The sequence below is a fragment of the Leptodactylus fuscus genome, chromosome 4 (assembly GCF_031893055.1).
Source record: "Leptodactylus fuscus isolate aLepFus1 chromosome 4, aLepFus1.hap2, whole genome shotgun sequence".
Classification (NCBI taxonomy): Eukaryota; Metazoa; Chordata; class Amphibia; order Anura; family Leptodactylidae; genus Leptodactylus; species Leptodactylus fuscus.
Window position 1 is genome coordinate 16,658,888 of NC_134268.1, and position 24,937 is coordinate 16,683,824.

At 45.7% G+C, this 24,937-nt stretch overlaps 1 protein-coding gene across 5 annotated transcripts in view; it reads left to right on the plus strand.

The window, feature by feature from the left end:
• Positions 1-24,937, plus strand: part of ASAP1 (ArfGAP with SH3 domain, ankyrin repeat and PH domain 1) — a 162,348-nt gene that overhangs the window by 94,183 nt on the left and 43,228 nt on the right. For all 5 annotated transcript variants that reach the window (XM_075270089.1, XM_075270093.1, XM_075270091.1 and 2 more), the window contains 8 exons: positions 14,103-14,175; positions 17,919-18,064; positions 19,726-19,800; positions 20,113-20,162; positions 20,340-20,469; positions 22,103-22,188; positions 22,323-22,398; positions 24,669-24,755. In XM_075270089.1, coding sequence (XP_075126190.1) covers positions 14,103-14,175; positions 17,919-18,064; positions 19,726-19,800; positions 20,113-20,162; positions 20,340-20,469; positions 22,103-22,188; positions 22,323-22,398; positions 24,669-24,755 — 723 coding nt within the window. The remainder of the gene's footprint in view (positions 1-14,102; positions 14,176-17,918; positions 18,065-19,725; positions 19,801-20,112; positions 20,163-20,339; positions 20,470-22,102; positions 22,189-22,322; positions 22,399-24,668; positions 24,756-24,937) is intronic.

The window sequence follows — 24,937 nt, forward strand, 5'->3', positions numbered from 1 at the left end:
TCCACGGGACGACGCTTCGTTAATTACTAAACCTGGTTAACCCCTTGGGCATCAAAAACGTAATATTACATTACAGACTATTTAATGAGAGCCTGACACTGTTTCCCTGTAAAGCTGGGCCTTCAAGGGCGTACAGGTCCTTTAGACAATGCTGTGGGGTTCTGCAGACTTGGGGGGGGGGGGGGGGGGAGAGCAGACCCCACATATCTAATGGCTATTATCTTAGAACAGATAGGGGGCGCCACTACCAAATAAGGTGCATTTAATCCAAGCAAAAAATAAGCGACTTTGCTCAACATAATCACATGATAAGTATTGTAGACTCCTTGGAACATCATATAGGAGATTGAGGGAGGCTGAACTGCAAATACAGGGCATCGTGCAGCTAAACACAGGGTAATAACAATCTATGAGCACAGTCAGTAAAGCTGCTGCTGTCTGTGAATAATATCCCAAGCAGTCAGGAGTATATACAAGTAGAGAGGAGACTTCTAACACTGTAAGATGCGAGTTTGCAGAATGTTCAGTCCTTTGCACAGAGCAACAATTTGCAATGTGAGAAGAATCAGCCACAATGAGGTCTATGGGAGAGTTTTCTGTGCAGGGAGGGAAAGTGGATAAACTGTGACATCATCTGTTGTCAGCAGTGACGTAATGATGACTCAGTGGTGTTCTCTATAGAGGTGTTATCTTCTATAGAGGTGTTATCTTCTATTGTACGCCTGCCTGTGATGTAAATGAGATGACCGATGCAAAGCAAACCACTACAGAATTGACAAGTGTCAAATGAGATGACCGCTGCAAAGCAAACCACTACAGAATCGACAAGTGTCCGTCTATTGTTAGGCTTAGTGGTCAGAGTGAAAATTGTGGCGTAAAAAAATGTATATATACATGGAAACTAAAAAAAAAACTTTCAGGACTTTTCTCTATATGATGTTTTAGTTGTACTGATGCCTCGGTTCAGTCTCTCTATCTATTTTCTGGAGATTTAGCGCACTTTGGGGAGTTGGCGATTTCCCATTTTTCCTAGTCGTCCATGACAGAAGCTTCCATGAGGATTCCCTTCAGCTGCAGAACAGTCGTCTGCGTTGCGAGCACCAGCTGGCAGCGCCGATATCCCTCTGCTGGTCGGCTCCACGCCAGGAGGAACCCAAGTGTATCCGCCCTGGCAGACATCTGTCGGAGTTAGCGGGAGACCCGTACAAGTGGAATCGCTGGAGCGCACCGGAGCTGTCACATCACCGGATACTAAAAGGGACTGAGACACCGGCGACAAATAACGCGGTGATGATGTCGTAGATCAATATGGCCGCGCCGTTTTATCATAGAGGTTACTCAAGTTTAACTTTTAAAATTTCCTTATTTGGATTGAATATCAGGATCCTGTTTTTGGGAATGTAGCCTTTAGTATAGGTCATCCGTATGGGATCGAAGGGGGTCCAACACCCAGGACCCCCACATTGGGATCACCCCAGCACCCCAACTGATCAGCTGCCTTGCAGTGTAATGGAAATACCACTGCTCCTTACACTCTAGTGGTCGGGAGCGGTACTACAAGCTCAGCCCCAAACACTCTTCTTAAAGGGAAACCATTGGTAGGGATGCAGTACGCCATCACTTGTAGATCTGCAGGGGTCCCGGGTGTCGGCCTCTCTCAACCCTAAGACATCAACCTGGAAAATCCTTTAAAAGGAGTTTTCCACAAACGCCATCTATTCCTTTTCCAGTAACATTGATCCCCTATGTTGACGGAATATCCCTTTAAGACGTGAAGTATCATTTCTAATAGGAAATTAAACCACGTGTGACTATGAGCCGGGTGACGGACGCTGTGTCTACCTCTAGGGCTGTGACCCAGCTTTTCCAGACCCCTGCATGGGGCTGCGGGGGCAGTATTATGTGCACTCCTGACGCGTTGCTCTTGGCAGGGCACTGCGGGTTACATAATGCTATTGATATGAGATCTGTCATCCGGCTTCTGATACATCTGGCTCCGATTTAACCACTTAACCGCAGCGCTGGGCCCGGAGATGCCGGAGTCGTCGCTGCTTCTCATTACAGTAAACCTGCAACCCCGCCATATCCAACAATAACATCTCCATATAATGCGAGAACCCCGACCGGCCCGGCCCTGTGTTTATACAGCCGGGGCCACAGATATAGAGTAACAAGTGCAGGTTCTCAATCACTCAGGATCGGGGGGGGGGGGGGGGGGGGTATTTAGTATTGTGCCTTATAATGCCCATCCCATCATGGGATATCCCCTGTATTACACTCCTCATGTAGGAAGCCCCTATAGATTACCGGTATGGCATTGCTTATACGGAAGATTGTCCTCCTGCAATTCTCAGTGCCGCAGCATTCATTTGTCTGCACATGTTCATCCTGAGCCTCCTGATTCATGAATGGACAACCATTCAGAATTACCATTCATTGCAACCTGTGTCTACTTAAAGGGGCTGCCCAATTCAGCAGACCCATTATCCTATACCCTAAACTTTGGGTTAATTTGGTGGCGCGATGTGTGTTCTAGTGGCCTATCTGTTGTCAGTGGTGTTATCTATAGAGGTGTTGACTTCTATTCTAATTCTGAATCCTGCTGCAAAGCAAACCCCTGCAGAACAGGCAAGTGTCAGTCTATCATTAGGCTTAATGGCCAGAGTGAAAATTGCAGGATATAATTATTTAAAATCTAGAGAGTGACTTGGAAAAATAAAAATAAAATCCAAAAATTTTACATAATTTTTCAGTCAAGTCTGACAACCCACGAGAAGGGAACGAACCTACAGACCCCATAAATAAATGACCCCATATATTGTAGGGTTTATGGGACATTGGGGCATATATGTAGCAGTAACCCCTGCAGTTTGGTCTCAGGCTGGCACCGTACATGAGGAGGCCGCGTTGCGCCCCTCCGTGCCGTGTGCACAGACCAGCTTTGTTCCCCCCCTTCTAGCGTGCGGCTCGCTCGGACTTCCTCTTTTTGTGTGTTTTTTGTTTTGATAATGGCATCGCACTAATTGTGTCGGCGATGAGCTCAGAATGTAATGAGCGGAGTTTAGCGTGGGGGGAAGTCATTAGCGCGGATGGCATTGTCCCCGCATTCATTCTCAGCTGCATCTGAATGAGCGTTTTCATGGCTGCCGCTGAGATTTAGCAGCAGATGGGTCTTTATTACAAATAATCTGGGTACAAATAAAAAAATATTGATATAAACATCGCTAGCGTAGCTTCAGAGGCGGAGTACTGCCTGCCTGGAGATGTGTGGTGTGCTGCGTGATATCGCCACATCAGGCGCCTGTAATGTGCTGCCCCCAACCCGATAGGATGGGCTACCCAGTGCAGAAACAAATTAAAGAGGATTGTGCTTTGCCTCCACTGCCATGCATAATAAAATAGTCTCCACTTCACTGATTCTGGCACAGTTGGAATTTTTTCTCTAGCCCCTACAGTTCTTGAGCAATCATTGATGTTATTTTCAGCACAATTATGTTCTCTGCTGGCAGGGGCGGTCCCAGACTACCTGCTCCAGCTTAGGACCGCCCACCTTACAGGAGAGGGCATAATTGTGTTGAAACATAATGCACTTATTGCTCGGGACTGGTAGGGGCTAGAGAAAAAATTCCAAGTGCACTAGAATCAGTATAGAGGCATTGATTGAAGGCTGCAATGAGTTGGTGGTGAAGGGTCCTCCTTTTAAAAAAACAAAAAAATACTCAAAGAACAAAAGAGAGATTATTAAGAGAGCGTCTGTCTCCTGCTCTCAGCCAGTCAACACTGTTTAAAACGTTCCCATTCATTCTGATTGGCTTGGAGAAGCTGAGTGACATACAACATCTCCTAGTGCTCCTCCCACTTGTCATTTTCAGCTGGATAGCGAGCGTAGTATTCCATTACATACTGAGGATTTGTAGCCTCAAAATCTGTTTTATAACTACTTGATATCTGCCTCCCCTTCATTTCAGTGGGAACTAATATTTTTTTCAGAGAGGTGGAAAAAGTTGCATTCTTCCTGTATTTTGGACTGGTTTTTTGAAGTGACACACAGCAGTTGGCTCCTCCCTCTTGTCTTTTTTCAGTTGGATGTCAGGCACAGTGTGCAATTTCCCTAAAATAGGCTTTTGCCCTTATTATACAACCTACTGTATTTATTCTGTACGTGGCATCCAACTGGAAAGGAGAGTCGCGTCCATTGGCGCCTCTCAACCAATCAGCATTGCTCTGAGCATTCCCCTTCCTTCTGATTGGCTGGGAGCAGCTGAGTGACGTCCCATGCTCCCAGTGCTCCTCCTCCTTGTCATTTTACTATACTTTCCTTATCACTGGCTCCGCCGCTATTGCTTTAACCCTTAGTGTGCATTTTAGAAATTTTGTTACTGCACTCCATGTACATATGTGTACGGTAGAAAGCATGTAAGGGTCTCCAGCTTTTCGGCAAGCACTATGACTCTCCTATGGCCAGTGGGGGTAGGATCATGTAAAAACCCTTTAAAGGGATCCTATCACTGGATTCCCTTTTTTTCTAACACATAGGAATAGCCTTAAGAAAGGCTATTCTTCTCCTACCTTTAGATGTCTTCTCCGTGCCGCCGTTCGGTAGAAATCCGGGTTTTCTTCGCTATGCAAATGAGTTCTCTCGCAGCACTGGGGGCGGGCCAAGCGCTCAAACAGCACTGGGGGCGTCCCTCTGCATGCGTCGTCTTCCATCCTGGGTTTCAATCTCCTAGGCCTCGGGCATGCCCGTGGCCATAAGAAAAATGGCCGCTTACACAGTAAGCTATGTAAGCGGCCATTTTCTTGTGGCCATGGGCATGCGCAGTCTGCTCTGCCCGAGGCCTAGAAGATTGAAACCCAGGACGGAAGAAAACACAGGGAGAGGCCGTGCCTGAAGAAGATGGAGGTGACGCTGGAGAGTTCTCTCACAGTATTGGCGACGCCCCCAGTGCTTTTTGAGCGCTGGGGCCCGCCCCCCAGTGCTGCGTGAGAACTCATTTGCATACCGAAGAAAACTGGGATTTCTACCAAACGGCGGCGCGGAGAAGACATCTAAAGCTAGGAGAAGAATAGCCTTTCTTAAGGGTGTTCCTATGTGTTAAAGAGAAAAAAAAGGAATCCAATGATAGGATCCCTTTAAAATGATGACTGCGGCGCTTTATCAATGCAACCTATTCTCCTATTATAAATCGTAGGTGTGAATTAGCGCCTACGTCAGTGTCCTACTTTCCCTGGAGCAGGCGCACCCGTAGGTGAGTGATCTCCTGCAGAGAAGACGCTAATGGTCTCCTTCCAGAAGAGAGCCGGCGCAGCCCTCCTCCGGTTATTTATATACCGCAGCGTAATGGCTTCTTGAAGACTTTGCCGTCGTCCTGTATAACCTGCAGATGAAGGTCTCCCGTGTCTGATCACCGGCCAGGAACGTGGAGGAGGATGATGATGATTTGTGCCGGTGCCTCACGAGAACGCCTCAAGTCGTTGTCACTTCCGACCCGCAGCGCGCCTGCTTTTAGACACACTGATTTCCGTTGTCGAGCCGTCCTCGCCTTCCATAGAGCAATCATCCGGATTGTTTTACCGATTGACAGGCGGTGAGTTTTACTCAAAGGGATGTATTTCCGTATTGTTATTTTATCAAGCGTGGCGAATTTACCGGAAGATCTCGCGTCTATTTTAGCTGACGCTTCTGTAGTTGATCCCTTCCTCATGTCACCCCAGACAGAGTGGATGATGATGAGATCAGGGCTCTGCGGGGGCTGGATCACCACTTCCAGGACTCCGCCTACAAAGGGCAAAGGTCACACCAAATATTGATGGGATTGATATTTCTCTTATCTTCAGTTTGGTAATTGCTATAATTCCCATCGTGCCCCTGCAAATAGGTGGCTGACTCGTCCTGAGATTTGTAGTCCTACGAGTTCATAGATCACAGTCCTAAGGAATTATCCTGAAAGGATTCTCCAGGTTTAAACTATTGATCATAAATCCTAAGAATAGATCACTAATATCAGATCTGTTGGATTCTCAGCTTAGCTTGTGATCTGATCTGCAGTACCTGGTCTGGCCACTACCCCGAGAGCGGCGCTGTCTGCTTCCTGCTCCGTTCTCTATGTATCACCTGCTGAGAGCAGCTGATCGGTGGGGGGGTCCTGGATGTCCGGCCCCCACTAATGTGATATAGATGACGTGTCCTTAGGATACAGCATGAATATATTATATACTGACGCACGACAATAGGAATGGATAATCTCTGCTAAATCTGAGCTCATGTCTTACCGGTCGCACCTGATAGCCCTGCCGGCCGCGGCGGATTAAGAAAGTTTATATATAATGCAGGGCCGGCTTCTATATAATCCTGTGCAAGCTCTGTACAGCGCCGGGGTCTATGTTTCTGCTATATCAATAAATCTGTCATTGGTAGGGGACACAGTTACACTCGGAGTATCTCTATAAGACGTGCAGCATTACACTCGGAGTCTCTCTATAAGACGTGCAGTATTACACTCGGGGTATCTCTATAAGACGTGCAGTATTACACTCGGAGTATCTCTATAAGACGTGCAGTATTACACTCGGGGTATCTCTATAAGACGTGCAGTATTACACTCGGAGTATCTCTATAAGACGTGCAGTATTACACTCGGAGTCTCTCTATAAGACGTGCAGTATTACACTCGGGGTATCTCTATAAGACGTGCAGTATTACACTCGGAGTATCTCTATAAGACGTGCAGCATTACACTCGGAGTCTCTCTATAAGACGTGCAGTATTACACTCGGGGTATCTCTATAAGACGTGCAGTATTACACTCGGAGTATCTCTATAAGACGTGCAGTATTACACTCGGGGTATCTCTATAAGACGTGCAGTATTACACTCGGAGTATCTCTATAAGACGAGCAGTATTACACTCGGAGTATCTCTATAAGACGTGCAGTATTACACTCGGGGTATCTCTATAAGACGTGCAGTATTACACTCGGGGTATCTCTATAAGACGAGCAGTATTACACTCGGAGTATCTCTATAAGACGTGCAGTATTACACTCGGAGTATCTCTATAAGACGTGCAGTATTACACTCGGGGTATCTCTATAAGACGTGCAGTATTACACTCGGGGTATCTCTATAAGACGAGCAGTATTACACTCGGAGTATCTCTATAAGACGTGCAGTATTACACTCGGAGTATCTCTATAAGACGTGCAGTATTACACTCGGAGTATCTCTATAAGACGTGCAGTATTACACTCGGGGTATCTCTATAAGACGAGCAGTATTACACTCGGGGTATCTCTATAAGACGTGCAGTATTACACTCGGAGTATCTCTATAAGACGTGCAGTATTACACTCGGAGTATCTCTATAAGACGTGCAGTATTACACTCGGGGTATCTCTATAAGACGAGCAGTATTACACTCGGAGTATCTCTATAAGACGTGCAGTATTACACTCGGAGTATCTCTATAAGACGTGCAGTATTACACTCGGAGTATCTCTATAAGACGTGCAGTATTACACTCGGAGTATCTCTATAAGACGTGCAGTATTACACTCAGAGTATCTCTTTAAGCCGCGCGCTCCTTTGTTCCCTCGCCGCCTGATAATGACATGTTCCCATCTCCGGTAGATTTCGATGTTCTACATGTCGCCTCACCTAAGGAAACCTCCGACGTCACCAGGATCAGAGGGGGCGCTCTAGCGCCGCCGCTCTCCGGCAAATTGTTGGCTTAGTGTAACAAAGCGCGGCTGATCTGTTAGATGACTCGGAGCTGCCAGGTTTTGTGATGCGGCGGAGTATTCACGACAAGCATTTGTCAGCCGCCTCCTCTTCATCTCCTGCGAGCTGCGGCGTCTCTCCAGACCGATGATTCACCGCACTCCGTAGGGAGAACACATGGCAGCGGCGCAGCGGCAGCTCCTCACCGTCTCTCGTCTTCCTCCCGGGGTCTCGGGCCTGTCTTCGGGTGCAAGCAGCCAAATCCAAATATTGAAAGGGCCCCGGTGATTTGCATGTATGTAAATGAGAAGAATTTACATATCAATGTGAAAGCCATTGACCCGAAAAATAAAATGTGATTTATGTGTCGTCTGCTCGGGCCCTCCGCCGCCATTGTTACACCAATATTCCCAGGGGCGACTTATTGTGCTGCCTGGAAAGGGCCAAAAGTCTGAATTAACCCCTAATATTAGCAGCTCGCACCCAGCCCCATCCATGTGCACGCTTCTCTGCTCGCTTACTATGGCTGCCGCTAGCTCCGCGTTTAGGACCTTCAGAGCATTTTTGTGAATCTCCGGTCACACCTAGTGCTGTTTTTGGGCTGAGCTGCAATTTTTTGGAAATAAAATGAATTATTTTTCACTAAAATGAGTTGCTATTTGCCCCAAACGCCACACGGGGGCGTATTCTCGGGGTGCAACCACAGCCCAGTAACCTCCATGTGCATTGCTTGCTTACGATGGCCACTGCTACCTTTGTGCAAAGAGGGGTTTTGCACCATTTTTGCACCGTTTTTTGGGCTATGCTGCAACTTTTTTGGAATTTTTTTCCACTAAATTGGTGTTTATCGTTCATCATTCCCCCCTCCCCCCATTGCTATTATCCAGTAACCTCCATGTGCATTGCTTGCTTATGATGGCCACTGCTACCTTTGTGCGAAGAGCGTTTTTGCAAAACCCGAGTTCACATCTAGCACCATTTTTTGGGCTACGCTGCAACTTTTTGGGAATTTTTTTCCACTAAATTGGTGTTTACGTTCATCATTCCCCCCCCCCCATTGCTATTTGCCCCAACTTTCACATATACCGTTGTCTTACCGGGGTTCGAACTCGCGTGTATGGCCGTGTTACCTGCTGCTAGCTCCCTATTCAGTCCCATAGAGTAGGATCTTTCCTGTCCATTCATACAGTGCACCCAGGACCCCCGACCTCTAGCCGTCAGACCCCTACCAAATAGACACTTCTCTCCTATCCTGGATATAAGGGGTAACATCCCGTTGCTGGAATACCCCTTTAATGTTCCGCGTCTATCCCGCTCTCTGTATACACCATCCATATACTAGGTTATAACCTGACATAACACACAGACCCGCACACGCGTGCTCTTGTTTCCTAGATTTCGGCAGTCTAATGTGTCCCGTGGCTTCCCTCTATACCCTCCTTGCTGTTATAATGTGCTGTTTGCCTGAAGTGGGAGCGCAGCTCCGGAGAATGGAAAGGCTGATTATTATGATTAGCTTGTTTATTACGTTAAGTTATGTGGCATTGTGTAAAGCGGGGCACCGCTGCTCGGCCTCACCCGGGGCATTCATTACGCCCTGTATACAGAAAGGATTGCGTTACACTCGTCGCGTCACATTGTATAGAACGAACAAAAAAAACGCTTCAACGATTGATTGAGAATCGCGGCACTCGACTTTGTTAACCGTTCGCAGTCACGGCCTCGGCAGATGTGAGTCATGGAAGTCGTTTATAGTATCAGACCTGGAACCGCTCTCTTACCCATGATGAAGTATGGACCGTCTTATTCTGCCGTAGTCGTGTCAGATGGGCGGGGGGAGAACCTCTCAAGTATCCAGGTACAGGGACCCTCTGGTCTTTCTCCATTGTATCAAGTAACGGAACACTCACAAGATCCACCATGACCTATGAACACATTCGTCTTCCATCGTAGTCGTGTCTGATGGGAGGGGGAGCACCTCAGACACCCTAATACAGGAGAGGAGCGTTCTCCTGACCCGGGTCCCACTCGCTTGTCGTCTTCACATCCAGCTATTCCCCGGGTAAGTGACACACTCGGCCGTCCACGTTCTTCAGACCCAGTCACCTTCTTCCATGGCTCCATGATCCAGACGCTCTTCTGTGGTCTCTGACCAGATGGACAAGCCTTTACACCCCACATGTATCCATAAACCTTGGACATCCCATAACTCCGTCCATCCTTAGAGAACTTTTATTAAAGGGATCCTGTCATTGGATTCCCTTTTTTTTCTGACTACCACATCGGAATAGCCTTAACAAAGGCTATTCTTCTCCTACCTTTAGATGCCTTCTCCGTGCCGCCGTTCAGTAGAAGTCCGGGTTTTCTTTGGTATGCAAATTAGCTCTCTTGTAGCACTGGGGGCGGGCCCCAGCACTTAAACAGCACTGGGGGCGTCCCCAGTTCTGCAAGAGAACTCTCCAGCGACGCCTATATCTTCACCTGGAACGCCCTCTCCCTGCTTCTTCTTCCATCCTGGGTTTCAATCTTCTAGGCCTCAGGCAGAGCCGACCGCGCATGCCCAAGGCCACAAGAAAATGGCCGCTTGCGCTGTAAGCTGGCATGTGGCCACTGGCATGCGCAGTCGGCTTAAAAGATTGAAACCCAGGATGGAAGAAGAAGCAGGGAGAGGGCGTTCCAGGCGAAGATATGGGCATCGCTGGAGAGTTCTCTCGCAGCACTGGGGATGCCCCCAGTGCTGTTTGAGCACTAGAGACCACCCCCAGTGCTGCGAGAGAACTCATTTGCATACCGAAGAAAACCCGGATTTCTACCAAACGGCGGCGTGGAGAAGACATCTAAAGGTAGGAGAAGAATAGCCTTTTTTAAGGGTATTCCTACATGTTGGTCAGAAAAAAGGATCCCTTTAACCACTTCATACCGGGGACACCCCACAGGTGCCGCCATTTTGGATCCAGTTGTCTAGAGATTAAAATGTGGCCCTTGTCACAGTCTTTCAGGTGCTTGCGCTTGCTCATTTTTCCTGCTTGCAACACATCATTTTCAAGAACTGACTGTTCACTTGCTGCCGGATATATCCCACCTCTGAGAGGCGCTGTTGTCACCAGAGAAGCATTGTTTTTAATGTGCAGATAAGGCTATACTCTCGTTTTTTGTGATTTCGTTGTTACCTTGTGGCCATTCCGGAGACTGTACTAGTCCTCGTTCCTGCGGCAGCAGAGGAATTGTCCAATCTCTCTCATCTTTTCCATACTGAAAGCCAGAAATGGCTACAATGAAATACTGCTCTGACAAATCTGTGCTCCTCGAGACAAGGACATAGGAGTCAGAGTGGAGGAAGACCCCTTTAAATAAGGACCCACTAAAACAGCAAACGGCTCCACATTCCTCCGTTTCTTGGAGGGGGATGGGTGATCAGACAGTTTGTCCACTACTTTAAATAGAACTAGCGCCACACTTGTCCACAGGTTGTATGTGGTATTGCAGCTCAGTCTCATTTACTCTATTGGAGCTGAGCTGCAACAGCAGATACAAACCATGAACAGGTGTGGCGCCATTTCAGTCACAACACCTTTATAATAGTTTTATTCTCAAATACAAAATTCATCCGAGTCCTCTGCTATAAAAAATTATATATATGGCCATCTTAATCTAAAATATCTATACACTGATTTTTTTTTAAAATATGGATCAGCTCAGTTTTTTCTGATGCAGAGCTCCAAATTCCCTGCCTAGACATAGAATTACATGATACAGTTCCTGCCGTCACCACTAGAGGGAGCTCGGGAGCTTACTGCATACTGATCATGCGTAGAACTCTACTAGCACAGTACGCAGCGAGTGCCTGAGCTCCCTCTAGTGGTGGCTGCAGGTAGTCAGATTCCACAGATTTACCCCTATGCAGGGGATTTGGAGCTCTGTATCAGAAAAACTATAAAGATCTTATAAGAAATTAGTTGGCACATTAAGTTCTACTTGGAGGTGGGCCGTCAATAGTTATATCCTCTCAGTAATATCTGTTTTTACATGTCTTACACTAAAAGAATGCAAAAAAAAAAAAAAAAAAAATCCACATAAAAACCAACAATTTTCTATATTCATGATAAATTCTGTTCGGGTCTAGCCTTAGGCTCACATGTCTGACACGCCTAGAGTCGTAGTGTCTGGGCTTGCACATACCGTACATCTCCAGTCCATAGAGGAGACAGGACATATAGGTGTATACTGTATAGAATGGGAGTAGGTTTGTGTATACAGCACAAGAGCTCACTGTACTGTATACAGGTATCATTGGCTGCAATGTATCATCAGTATGTGAGCTCCCTCTAGTGGTGGCTGCAGGAAGCCTGAGTTTTATCCTTTGCCTCTGTTTATACAGGGGATTTGGAGCTGTGTATTATAAAATGCATCAACCACTATAAAGAGATGGGAAAAAATAATAAGATCCGGATTTTTGGACCTAATATAGATTAGAGGAGCAGAATTGTATTGAAGAGTGGGAATTTGCATCTAATATTTACCCTCTATTTCCCATAATTCCACTTTTTTAATGTAATTTATCATCCATTGTTGCTCATTTCTCGAGATTTGTGAATCTTGAAAGATATCGGCGTAACTAGAGCAGATTTACCCGATCCGGTTAGCGATGGTTCCATCTGTATATCGGCAGCGCTAAAGGGTACGGCTGAGGTTCGCCGGTATACAGGGCCAATGATTGCTGATTCTTTCATGAATTAATCCAGGAGACATATATATGTTTGTATTGTCTGTGTTGTGCTGTTCCTCTGTTATTCTTCCTGGAAGTTTATAAATCCGCTGATCACTAGGTGTTACCTGCTGGCAGTGCGTCCCGGCAGACACTGGCCAGTCAGAGGTAATATTACCAGGCGGTGCAGGGAAATGTCCCCTTCACAAAGAGAACACCCAGTTACTGAAATATTCAGGAGGAGTAACAGAGGAGCGGGGATCTAATAGACGGCGCTCCAGTGTAGTTAGATTTCAGGAACTGTGGAAGTGAAATTCTAATAGTCCAGAAATTCAGGAAGGATCGCTGGGACTGGTGCAGGGGGCTCCGTTCTTGGATTACTTCTTACTGGGATGCTTGGTCATGGCTGTCCAGTAGTCTGCCGTCCGTATAGTCCGCCGTCTGTGTAGTCCATCATCCATGTAGTCCGCCGTCTGTGTAGTCCATCAACCATGTAGTCCACTGTCTGTGTAGTCCATCATCCACGTAGTCGCTGTCTGTGTAGTCCGCCATCCACGTAGTCCGCCGTCTGTGTAGTCCATTATCCATGTAGTCCGCCGTCTGTGTAGTCCATCATCCATGTAGTCCACTGTCTGTGTAGTCCATCATCCACGTAGTCGCCGTCTGTGTAGTCCATCATCCACGTAGTCGCTGTCTGTGTAGTCCGCCATCCACGTAGTCCGCCGTCTGTGTAGTCCACCATCCATGTAGTCCACTGTCTGTGTAGTCCATCATCCACGTAGTCTGCCTTCTGTGTAGTCCATCATCCACGTAGTCCGCCGTCTGTGTAGTCCATCATCCACGTAGTCACCGTCTGTGTAGTCCATCATCCACGTAGTCTGCCTTCTGTGTAGTCCATCATCCACGTAGTCGCCGTCTGTGTAGTCCGCCATCCACGTAGTCCGCCGTCTATGTAGTCCACCATCCATGTAGTCCACTGTCTGTGTAGTCCGCCATCCACGTAGTCTGCCTTCTGTGTAGTCCACCATCCATGTAGTCCACTGTCTGTGTAGTCCATCATCCACGTAGTCTGCCTTCTGTGTAGTCCATCATCCACGTAGTCTGCCTTCTGTGTAGTCCATCATCCACGTAGTCGCCGTCTGTGTAGTCCGCCATCCACGTAGTCCGCCGTCTGTGTAGTCCACCATCCATGTAGTCCACTGTCTGTGTAGTCCGCCATCCACGTAGTCTGCCTTCTGTGTAGTCCACCATCCATGTAGTCCACTGTCTGTGTAGTCCATCATCCACGTAGTCTGCCTTCTGTGTAGTCCATCATCCACGTAGTCTGCCTTCTGTGTAGTCCATCATCCACGTAGTCCGCCGTCTGTGTAGTCCATCATCCACGTAGTCGCCGTCTGTGTAGTCCATCATCCATGTAGTCTGCCTTCTGTGTAGTCCACCATCCACATAGTCCGCCGTCTGTTATCTGTTTGTATTTCTTCTATTGTCATATATGTAATCACAGAAGTTTTTAGTTGTTGAATTATAATACAGAAAATACTTAGTAATATTTGACATACTTTGTGTATGGTGTGTGGATATATTTGTATATTTTCTGTATATTTTATATATATATTTGTGTATTTTCTGTGCGTGTCTGCCGTGCACATTGTAATAAATCCTCTCTCCATTTTCCAGGCCTTAGACCAGGACAGGACCGCGCTGCAGAAAGTAAAGAAATCTGTAAAAGCCATTTATAATTCAGGTCAAGGTAAGCGCTGACTACCAGGCGGCTATTTTTAAGTTGCGTTTCACAAAGGACCTTGAAACGTTTTTTCTTTTGTCATCAGTTTCCAGTTGTTTTTTTTTCCTTATATGCTATTGAGAAGAGGAAGGAATTAGTACAAGCTATTGGATAGTTTGAGCAGCACAGAGTATTTCAGGGAATGACAAAGTGAGGCTGTGACGATAAGTAAGGGGCTGCTGTAACACGACAACGTCTGAATGTGAAGAAGGGCACGGAGACAAGTGAGAGGTGTCAAGCTGAGGAATCGGGGTCCCAGCAGCACAGAGTATTTTAGCAAATGATTGTGCGAGGCTTTGATGATGAGTCAAGGTTACCTGTCATGAGACGGTGTCATAATGTAAAGAAGGGCCTGGGGACAAGTGAGAGGTGTCAAGCTGAGATTTGGGTACTAGAGGAATCGGCGTCTCAGCAGCACAGAGTATTTCAGAGGAATTGCTATGCAGGGGTCAGTATGGGATATCCTTACCATATCCATCCCCTCCTCCTCCTTACTGTCCTATATTATGGCTGCAGTAGGAGCCTCTCCCCTATATTATGGCTGCAGCAGGAGCCTCTCCCCTATATTATGGCTGCAGCAGGAGCCTCTCCCCTATATTATGACTGCAGCAGGAGCCTCTCCCCTATATTATGGCTGCAGCAGGAGCCTCTCCCCTATATTATGGCTGCAGCAGGAGCCTCTCCCCTATATTATGGCTGCAGCAGGATCCTCTCCCCTATATTGTGGCTGCAGTAGGAGCCTCTCCCCTATATTGTGGCTGCAGCAGGAGCCTCTCCCCTATATTATGGCTGCAGCAGGAGCCTCTCCCCTATATTATGGCTGCAGCAGGAGCCTCTCCCCTATATTATGGCTGCAGCAAGATCCTCTCCCCTATATTATGGCTGAAGCAGGAGCCTCTCCCCTATATTATGGCTGAAGCAGGAGCCTCTCCCCTATATTATGACTGCAGCAGGAGCCTCTCCCCTATATTGTGGCTGCAGCAGGAGCCTCTCCCCTATATTATGGCTGCAGCAGGAGCCTCTCCCCTATATTATGGCTGAAGCAGGAGCCTCTCCCCTATATTATGACTGCAGCAGGAGCCTCTCCCCTATATTATGACTGCAGCAGGAGCCTCTCCCCTCTGCTAATAGGACACAAGTTCATTTCTAAGATTCTTTATGTTGCTCTTTGTTACCATGGAAACCCATAACCTGCAGAGGAGCTGTAGAGACAAAAAACATTGGAAATTTTAATTAATTTTTTTATTTATTTATATTTTTTTTAATGAAGATTTATTGCAAAGTTTCTGTATTTTTCATGTGACCTTTAGTGGGACACAGGTTGTGAAGATAGACAATTCCTTTAAGTGACTTCTCCGATCTGCCTACATGTGTGCAGGGGTGATTGTAAGAATTATCCACAGGGCGATTATTTGTGTAATTGGCGCGGTTACGTATGGCCGCGGTTAGCAGATTGCCACCTGCACCTTCTGATGTATTCCAAGCTGCCAATTGGACGCCATTAAACACTTAACAAGACATTAGTTTTGCAGCCGGCCCCCTGTAGAGACGCAGGGTTTGTCTTGGCCCCGGTATAAGGATCGGTTTCCTATGAAGCGCCTTCTTTCTTCTCGTCTTCCCAGTTACGTATTAGTGCACGGCTATAGGGTACGCAGCGTGTCCTGGGATGGGTCAGTGCAGGTAACAAGAGGAAGGTATATTCCTTATTACAGAATCTGCAATCCTGCAACGTTATACCTCTGTCAATGTTCGGCTCATAGTGGTTGTTTTTGGTATTACAGCTCAGCCTCATTCACTTGAATGGGACTGAGCTGCCACTATACCATGTGACCAATGAATGTGACATCATCCATGGGGTAGGGCTCCTGCTTCAGCCAGTTGCCTTACAGCCATAGCGAGTTGATCTTATGGGAGACGTACAGGATAATTTTAAGATGTTTTTCGCATACTGTGCACAAATAGAACCATGAAGAGGAGGAGATTACGCAATGGCTTATTGAGAAAATTTTGGTAAAATTTTCTGGTTTGGGACGTTACAGCTCAGGCCCCAGTGACCAGACAAGGTGCAGATTATTGTACAAATAGCTCCGAGTCTTCCGCATCTTCTTATTCAGCAGAAGAAAAAAAAAAGAAAGTGTTTTATTGTCGCCTCCTCGGGAGTCTTTGGGCAGAGGCCAAGATATTTGTTAAATAATAGATGAAGGCCATATGGTTGGAGAACACACGTCTACTACGCACCGCACGTTCTACAGCCAGGGATATGGCGGAGGGTGAACATTTGGACAGCGGCCGAAATAATAAAACAAGATGCGTTATTACGGCGGGATGAGATATGGATGTGCGCGGGCGGCGTACACTTCAGCCCATCTGTACGGAGGAGCCTGGGGAGACGCCAGACGGCGAGATCTTGTCTTATTTATTGGACTGGAGGTCTATCTGTAAATTTGTGCCAGGGCCCCGACCTATCATAGAGACTTCTTATTCGGCCTTTGGTCTTTTAACCCCCTCAGGCACTAGCCCCGACCTCTGCACCCCCTATAGCGCCACCCCTGCTGCACCCCCTATAGCTCCACCCCTGCTGCACCCCTAAAGCTTTACCCCTTCTGCACCCCCTTTAGCTCCACCCCTGCTGCACCCCCTATAGCGCCACCCCTGCTGCACCCCTTATAACTCTACCCCTGCTGCACCGCCTATAGCGCCACCCCTGCTGCACCCCCTATAGCTCCACCCCTGCTACACCGCCTATAACTCCACCCCTGCTGCACCCCTTATAGCTCCACCCCTGCTGCACCGCCTATAGCTGCACCCCATATAGCTCCACCCCAGCTGCACACCCTATTAGCTCCACCCCTGCTGCACCCCCTTTAGCTCCACCCTTTCTGCACCCTGAGACCCCGTCGAAGGCTTGTAGGAGTATATGATAGAGGAAGATTCTATAGCGCTCTGATGTTACTACTCTTCCAGTAATTGTGCTGAAATACTCTGTGCTGCCAAGAACTCTTCTCCTCCTATCACTCAGTAAATGAGTGGACTGGTCAGAACCCTCCACATCGGTACTGAAATACTTGGTGCCGCTGTGAATCCACTTAACAATCTCTTAAATCCGTGACCAATAGCTTCATGCAGCCCTTGTCCTATTGACAGGATTTGACAGCCCTCTGCCCTCCACAAGGTCAACTCACACTTGTCCTGAAACACTCTGTGCTGCTGGCAATCCTGCTCGCTCTTTCATCAATCCCGTGACCTCCATCTTTATTTCCATTGCATTCCTTATGTCATGTCCTTGCCCCATCACATATCACATCACATTATTGGGCAGGCTTGAATGATGAGCTCCCTGCTGAAATACTCTGTGCTGCAAGGGGACGCTAGTCCTTACAGTGTTTAGTCCTCAGATCTATACAATGTTACAAATAATGTAAACTGGATACATGGTAGCGATGCATACTGTTTATGACATGTAGCTGTACTGCTGCAATTACTCTGTGCTGCTGTGAACTCTGCCTTACCTATTATTAGTATATGACCTGCTCATAGTCTGTATACCCCTCCTCGTATTGATGTCCTATCCCTAAACCCCGAGGGGATCCTGGTGTGTATCTGCAGCCTCGTATTCTGTATGCAGCCCCAGTGCAAACGTGGGGTCCAGTGAGGGCTCCTTGTGTCAGCCTGAAGGATGCCGTAAGATGTTCTCACTCTGTCTTCTCCAGATCATGTCCAGAATGAGGAGACCTACGCGCAGGCTTTAGATAAATTCGGGAGCAATTTCTTAAGCCGCGACAACGCAGATTTAGGCACCGCGTTTGTGAAGTTTTCCACTCTCACCAAGGAGCTGTCGACACTTCTCAAGAACCTGGTAAGTGCTTAGAGGACTCGTCTTATGTTACCTCTCACTGAAGTCAGTGACCTGTTTACAGGGTGACGGGGGTGGTTAACCTAGGACAGTGATGGCGAACCTTTTAGAGACTGAGTGCCCAAACTGCAACCCAAAATCTGCTAATTTATCACAAAGTGCCAATACGGGAATCTAACCTTAACAATGTGCGGATCCACAATTGCAGACATTTACAGACCTGCAAAATACAGTCATGTGAATGGGGCCACACAAAGTACAATCTGCTCCACAGTGGTCCCCACACAGTATAAGATGCTGCTCAGTGGCCCCACACAGTATAATCTGCTGCACAGTGGCCTCCACACAGTACAATCTGCTGCACAGTGGCCCCCACACAGTACAATCTGCTGCACAGTGGCCCCCACACAGTATAATCTGCTGTACAGTGGCCCCCACACAGTATAATCTGCTGCTCAGTGGCCCCACACAGTATAATCTGCTCAACAGTGGCCCCTACACAGTATAATCTGCTCAACAGTGGCCTCCACACAGTATAATCTGCTGCACAGTAGTCCCCACACAGTATAATCTGCTGCACAGTGGCCCCACACAGTATAATCTGCTCAACAGTGGCCCCTACACAGTATAATCTGCTGCACAGTGGCCTCCGCACAGTATAATCTGTTCCACAGTGGCCCCCACACAGTATAATCTGCTCCACAGTGGCCCCCACACAGTATAATCTGCTGCACAGTGGTCCCCACACAGTATAATCTGCTGCACAGTGGCCCCTACACAGTATAATCTGCTGCACAGTGGCCCCCACACAGTATAATCTGCTGCACAGTGGCCCCCACACAGTATAATCTGCTGCACAGTGGTCCCCACACAGTATAATCTGCTGCTCAGTGGCCCCACACAGTATAATCTGCTGCTCAGTGGCCCCACACAGTATAATCTGCTCAACAGTGGCCCCTAAACAGTATAATCTGCTGCACAGTGGCCTCCACACAGTATAATCTGCTGCACAGTGGCCCCACACAGTATAATCTGCTCAACAGTGGCCCCTACACAGTATAATCTGCTGCACAGTGGCCTCCGCACAGTATAATCTGCTCCACAGTGGCCCCCACACAGTATAATATGCTGCTCAGTGGCCTACACACAGTATAATCTGCTCCACAGTGGCCCCCCACACAGTACAATCTGCTGCACAGTGGCCTTCACACAGTATAATCTGCTGCACAGTGGTCCCCACACAGTATAATCTGCTACACAGTGGCCCCTACACAATATAATCTGCTGCACGGTGGCCCCTACACAGTATAATCTGCTGCACAGTGGCCTCCACACAGTATAATCTGCTGCACAGATGGGTGCCCAAAGAGAGAACAGTGCCACCTCTTGCACCCGTGCCATAGGTTTGCCATCACGGACCTAGGACATGTGTTGGATTTAACAAAGCTGAACTAGGAGGCGCCGGGGCACCACCCCCTGAGTCTTCATAGTGCCAATCGGGAACGCAAAGCTCCTTAAAATCAGGACTGAAACTAAGTGAGAAATGAAACTTTGCAGATTTTCGGGACCCAGAATATTCTAATAATATTACGGTAGATTTTGTGTTTCGGGTGGACTTTGCTCTTTTATTCAGATTTGTTCTTTTTCTTATTTTTTTGCTTTAGCTCCAGGGATTAAGCCACAATGTCATCTTTACACTGGATTCTCTTCTTAAAGGTGACTTGAAAGGAGTTAAGGGGGTAAGTAATGAAACAACATTGGTTCTTTTCTGCGGCTTCCCTTTGATCTGACATTCACTCTGAAATCTCTGCTGAGTCAGTCTTGGTCTCCCAGGATGGACTGTCAGCTCACTGATGTATCAAATTACATAGATGGGGGAGGAGCTGAACAGTGGCAAAAGCTGACTCAGCCAAATAGGAAGTTGTTATCTCGGCCCAAGTGCTTTATTCCCTTCAGTATGAGTCAGTGTTCCCCTATAATGTCCCGTATGGTGCCGTCAGTTGGTTCCCATTCAGATTGCTGTATAATGTCCGCTTTATGTTCTCTTTCAGGATCTCAAAAAGCCATTCGACAAGGCCTGGAAGGATTATGAGACCAAATTGTAAGTCCTCGAGTACCTGGATATTAAGTGAAGGATGTGGCCCCGTCCTGGTGCTGATAGCCCTGCACTAGGAGTCTTGTAGTTGTCTGGAAGGTTTAGGACACTATGGGGGGTTTTTGTGGGTACTTTTTGTATTTTTTTTTTTTTGCGTGATTTTAATGGATTATTTTTTTTTAGCACCAAAATTGAGAAGGAGAAGAGAGAGCATGCCAAGCAACATGGAATGATCCGGACAGAGATAACGGGGGCAGAGATCGCTGAGGAAATGGAGAAGGAGCGGAGACTGTTCCAGTTACAGATGTGCGAGGTGAGACACGACGTCCCCCGTGCGTTGAAAAGGAATTCTATTTCCTGTGCATGATTATGGGGGCGGCCATCTTTCCTTAGCTTTTCCGCTTCTCTGTTAACAGCATTTGGTGATCTGCTTTACGGCACAGTCATGACCATAGGCAGCAATGGTCTGTAGCGGACTCATTGAGTTCTATGGGAGACATGCTTTGTACAGGGAAAGGGGAATAGATAACCATCATCTATAGTCAGTAGAAGGTATACTAAGGAGTCAGTTGAGGTCACTGCTGCAAAGAAAACAAATACAGAATTGGCAGGTGTCTGTCTGTTATTAGGTTTGGTGGTCAGAGTGGAAATTTGAGATCTAGTACTTTTTTTTTATGTAGATGTTGACCTGGCAAAATGAAAAGAAAAACGAATTCTAGATCAAAAAAATCTTAAAACCATGTTTTAGCAAAAGCTTGGTTTGAAAAATAGGTCATCAAACGCTACGATTAAGGTGAAACCCCAACCTAATATATGAGTGATGATGTCATCACTGTTATGTGACATCATCACACAGCAAACAGAACCAAAATGGTATCACTGGTGTGCCACTGTTGTATTTATTGAGTTGGGCTGAACTGTAATACCCTATTCAGCCTATGCACAATAGTGGCGCCTTTTCTGGAGGGCGGGAGAAAAAGCTGCTTTTTTTTTTTTTTAATACATTCCCTTTAATTGGGGAATGACTTCATGTGAAAGCCTTACAGAGGATGTAAAATTATTATTTTGGTGAAGATTTATGACATATACTTAGTATGCTGCCATCCCTTGTGCACGTCCACCTAATGAGCTGAATGCTCGGGGTCGCACATGCTCAGTCACTCTCTTCACATCCAGGTCTTTGCACAATGATCACGTCAAGGCGACCAATAGGATTAGCTGTTTGTCAGGGAAGGAGCAGATTGTATGGAGCAGGTGGCAGTATAGCGGAGAAGACTACTTCTGTAGGGGAGGTAAAAAAGGGCTATATGGTCAGCTGCCAGAGGAGGAAGGAGACTGATTTCAGGGAAGGAGAAAATTGTATGCAGTAGGTGGCAGTATAGCTGAGTAGACTCCTTTGGCAGGGGAGGTAAGAAGGGGCTATATGGTCAGCTGCCAGAGGAGGAAGGAGACTGATTTCAGGGAAGGAGCAAATTGTATGCAGTAGGTGGCAGTATAGCTGAGTAGACTCCTTTGGCAGGGGAGGTAAGAAGGGGCTATATGCTCAGCTGCCAGAGGAGGAAGGAGACTGATTTCAGGAAAGGAGCAAATTGTATGTAGGAGGTGGCAGTATAGCTGAGTATACTCCTTTGGCAGGGGAGGTGAGAAGGGGCTATATAGTCAGCTGCCAGAGGGGGACGGAGACTGATTTTGTCCCGATCAGGAAGAAGGAGGACTTGTTGCACTCGTATACAGACTAAATATGTTTCAATACAACAGCATAGAATTTTCCATCTCCTCCTCCGCATAAATATATGGTAGCAGTAGCTGGATGTCTGATATTAACATAATAACATAGGCATGATTATTTCATTATCCGCTCGCCCCCCTGCACCGATACACTGCGCTGAATACCCCGCACTACAACCTACAATTATCTACTAACCGCCGTATTTGTCTTCTGACAGTATCTTATTAAAGTTAATGAAATCAAGACAAAGAAGGGCGTGGACCTGCTGCAGAATCTGATCAAGTATTACCACGCGCAGTGCAAGTGAGTACACTCTGCGGGAAGCGACTACTGCGCCGCTATAACCGTCCTGTACATGAAAGGCCGGCTGTCCATATGGTGTCCATGTGGCGCCATCCCATGACAGAGCAACTTATTCATGTTGTCTGTCTTCTCAGTTTCTTCCAGGACGGCCTGAAAACCGCAGATAAACTGAAACAGTACATCGAGAAGCTGGCGGCGGATCTGTACAATGTAAGTAATGTGGACGCTATAGGCTACCGCCAAGGCTTTGGGCTTCAGAGGGTTGAGCGCATAGTACATATGGCTGCCATAGACAACGCCTCTGCTTTTGTCACTGTGTAAGTACATTCTCCATTAAGGAGTTGGGAAAAGCTGGATGACAACTTGTGGGTGCTGCAGGGATGGGTGGCCTTGTTAGTTGTCACTGATCTTGCTTAGAGTCTGATATAACTAAAAAGCAACTAAATAGTTCAGTAGAAGAATCGTCTGCAGTGTAATCCTAGTGGGAATAATGTGTAACTGACTCACTATATGTGTATGGGCTCACTATATACTATAGTCCGTTCACTGTATATACTGACAGATAAAACAGACTTTCACTTTAATTGTGAACTTCATGGTAATTCCATGGAATCAGTTCAAGGAGAAGTAACCATAAATCATCGCAACTGAGTAATACAACTTCCTGCTCTATACAATCTATTTCACTTACTGATTTCCACTTTGACAATAAGGAAGTTTCGCTTCCGACTTTTATAAATGTAGAATAGGCAAACAATTTATAACTACTATAATACTGCCCCCTATGTACAAGAATATAACTACTATAATACTGCCCCCTATGTACAAGAATATAACTACTATAATACTGCTCCTATGTACAAGTATATAACTACTATAATACTGCTCCTATGTACAAGAATATAACTACTATAATACTGCTCCTATGTACAAGTATATAACTACTATAATACTGCTCCTATGTACAAGAATATAACTACTATAATACTACTCCTATGTACAAGAATATAACTACTATAATACTACTCCTATGTACAAGAATATAACTACTATAATACTACTCCTATGTACAAGAATATAACTACTATAATACTGCTCCTATGTACAAGAATATAACTACTATAATACTGCTCCTATGTACGAGAATATAACTACTATAATACTGCTCCTATGTACAAGAATATAACTACTGTAATACTGCTCCTATGTACAAGAATATAACTACTATAATACTGCTCCTATGTACAAGAATATAACTACTATAATACTGCTCCTATGTACAAGAATATAACTACTATAATACTGCTCCTATGTACAAGAATATAACTACTATAATACTGCTCCTATGTACAAGAATATAACTACTATAATACTGCTCCTATGTACAAGAATATAACTACTATAATACTGCTCCTATGTACAAGAATATAACTACTATAATACTGCTCCTATGTACAAGAATATAACTACTGTAATACTACTCCTATGTACAAGAATATAATTACTATAATACTACTCCTATGTACGAGAATATAACTACTATAATACTACTCCTATGTACAAGAATATAACTACTATAATGCTACTCCTATGTACGAGAATATAAGTACTATAATACTGCTCCTATGTACAAGAATATAACTACTATAATACTGCTCCTATGTACAAGAATATAACTACTATAATGCTACTCCTATGTACGAGAATATAAGTACTATAATACTGCTCCTATGTACAAGAATATAACTACTATAATACTGCTGCTATGTACAAGAATATAACTACTATAATACTGCCTCCTATGTACAAGAATATAAATACTATAATACTACTCCTATGTACAAAAATATAACTACTATAATACTGCTCCTATGTACAAGAATATAACTACTATAATACTGCTCTTATGTACAAGAATATAACTACTATAATACTACTCCTATGTACAAGAATATAACTACTATAATTCTGCTCCTATGTACAAGAATATAACTACTATAATACCTCCTATGTACAAGAATATAACTACTATAATACTACTCCTATGTACAAGAATATAACTACTATAATACTGCTCCTATGTACAAGAATATAACTACTATAATACTACTCCTATGTACAAGAATATAACTACTATAATACTGCTCCTATGTACAAGAATATAACTACTATAATACTGCTCCTATGTATAAGAATATAACTACTATAATACTACCTCGTATGTACAAGAATATAACTACTATAATATTACACCTATGTACAAGAATATAACTACTATAATACTACCTCCTATGTACAAGAATATAACTACTATAATACTGCTCCTATGTACAAGAATATAACTACTATAATACTGCCCCCTATGTACAAGAATATAACTACTATAATACTGCCCCCTATGTACAAGAATATAACTACTATAATACTGCTCCTACGTACTATAATACTAGACGTATTTTTATATTGCTTTTACTCTTTAGATAAAACAAACACAGGATGAGGAGAAGAAACAACTCACCGCCCTCCGGGACCTTATCAAGTCCTCTCTTCAGCTGGATCAGAAGGAGGTAGGTGTACACAGGGGAACCCAATGATGAAGGTTGCTGCTATTTCGGTACTTGAGTTTGGAGGAGCTGAGCAGATTAATCTATAGATTTATGGGCAAACATTCTGCACAATTTACTTCCTGAGATTTCTGATCGTTATGAGTCCAGGGGGCGGGCCTACTGAGTGTCACTGTTCTGTGTAT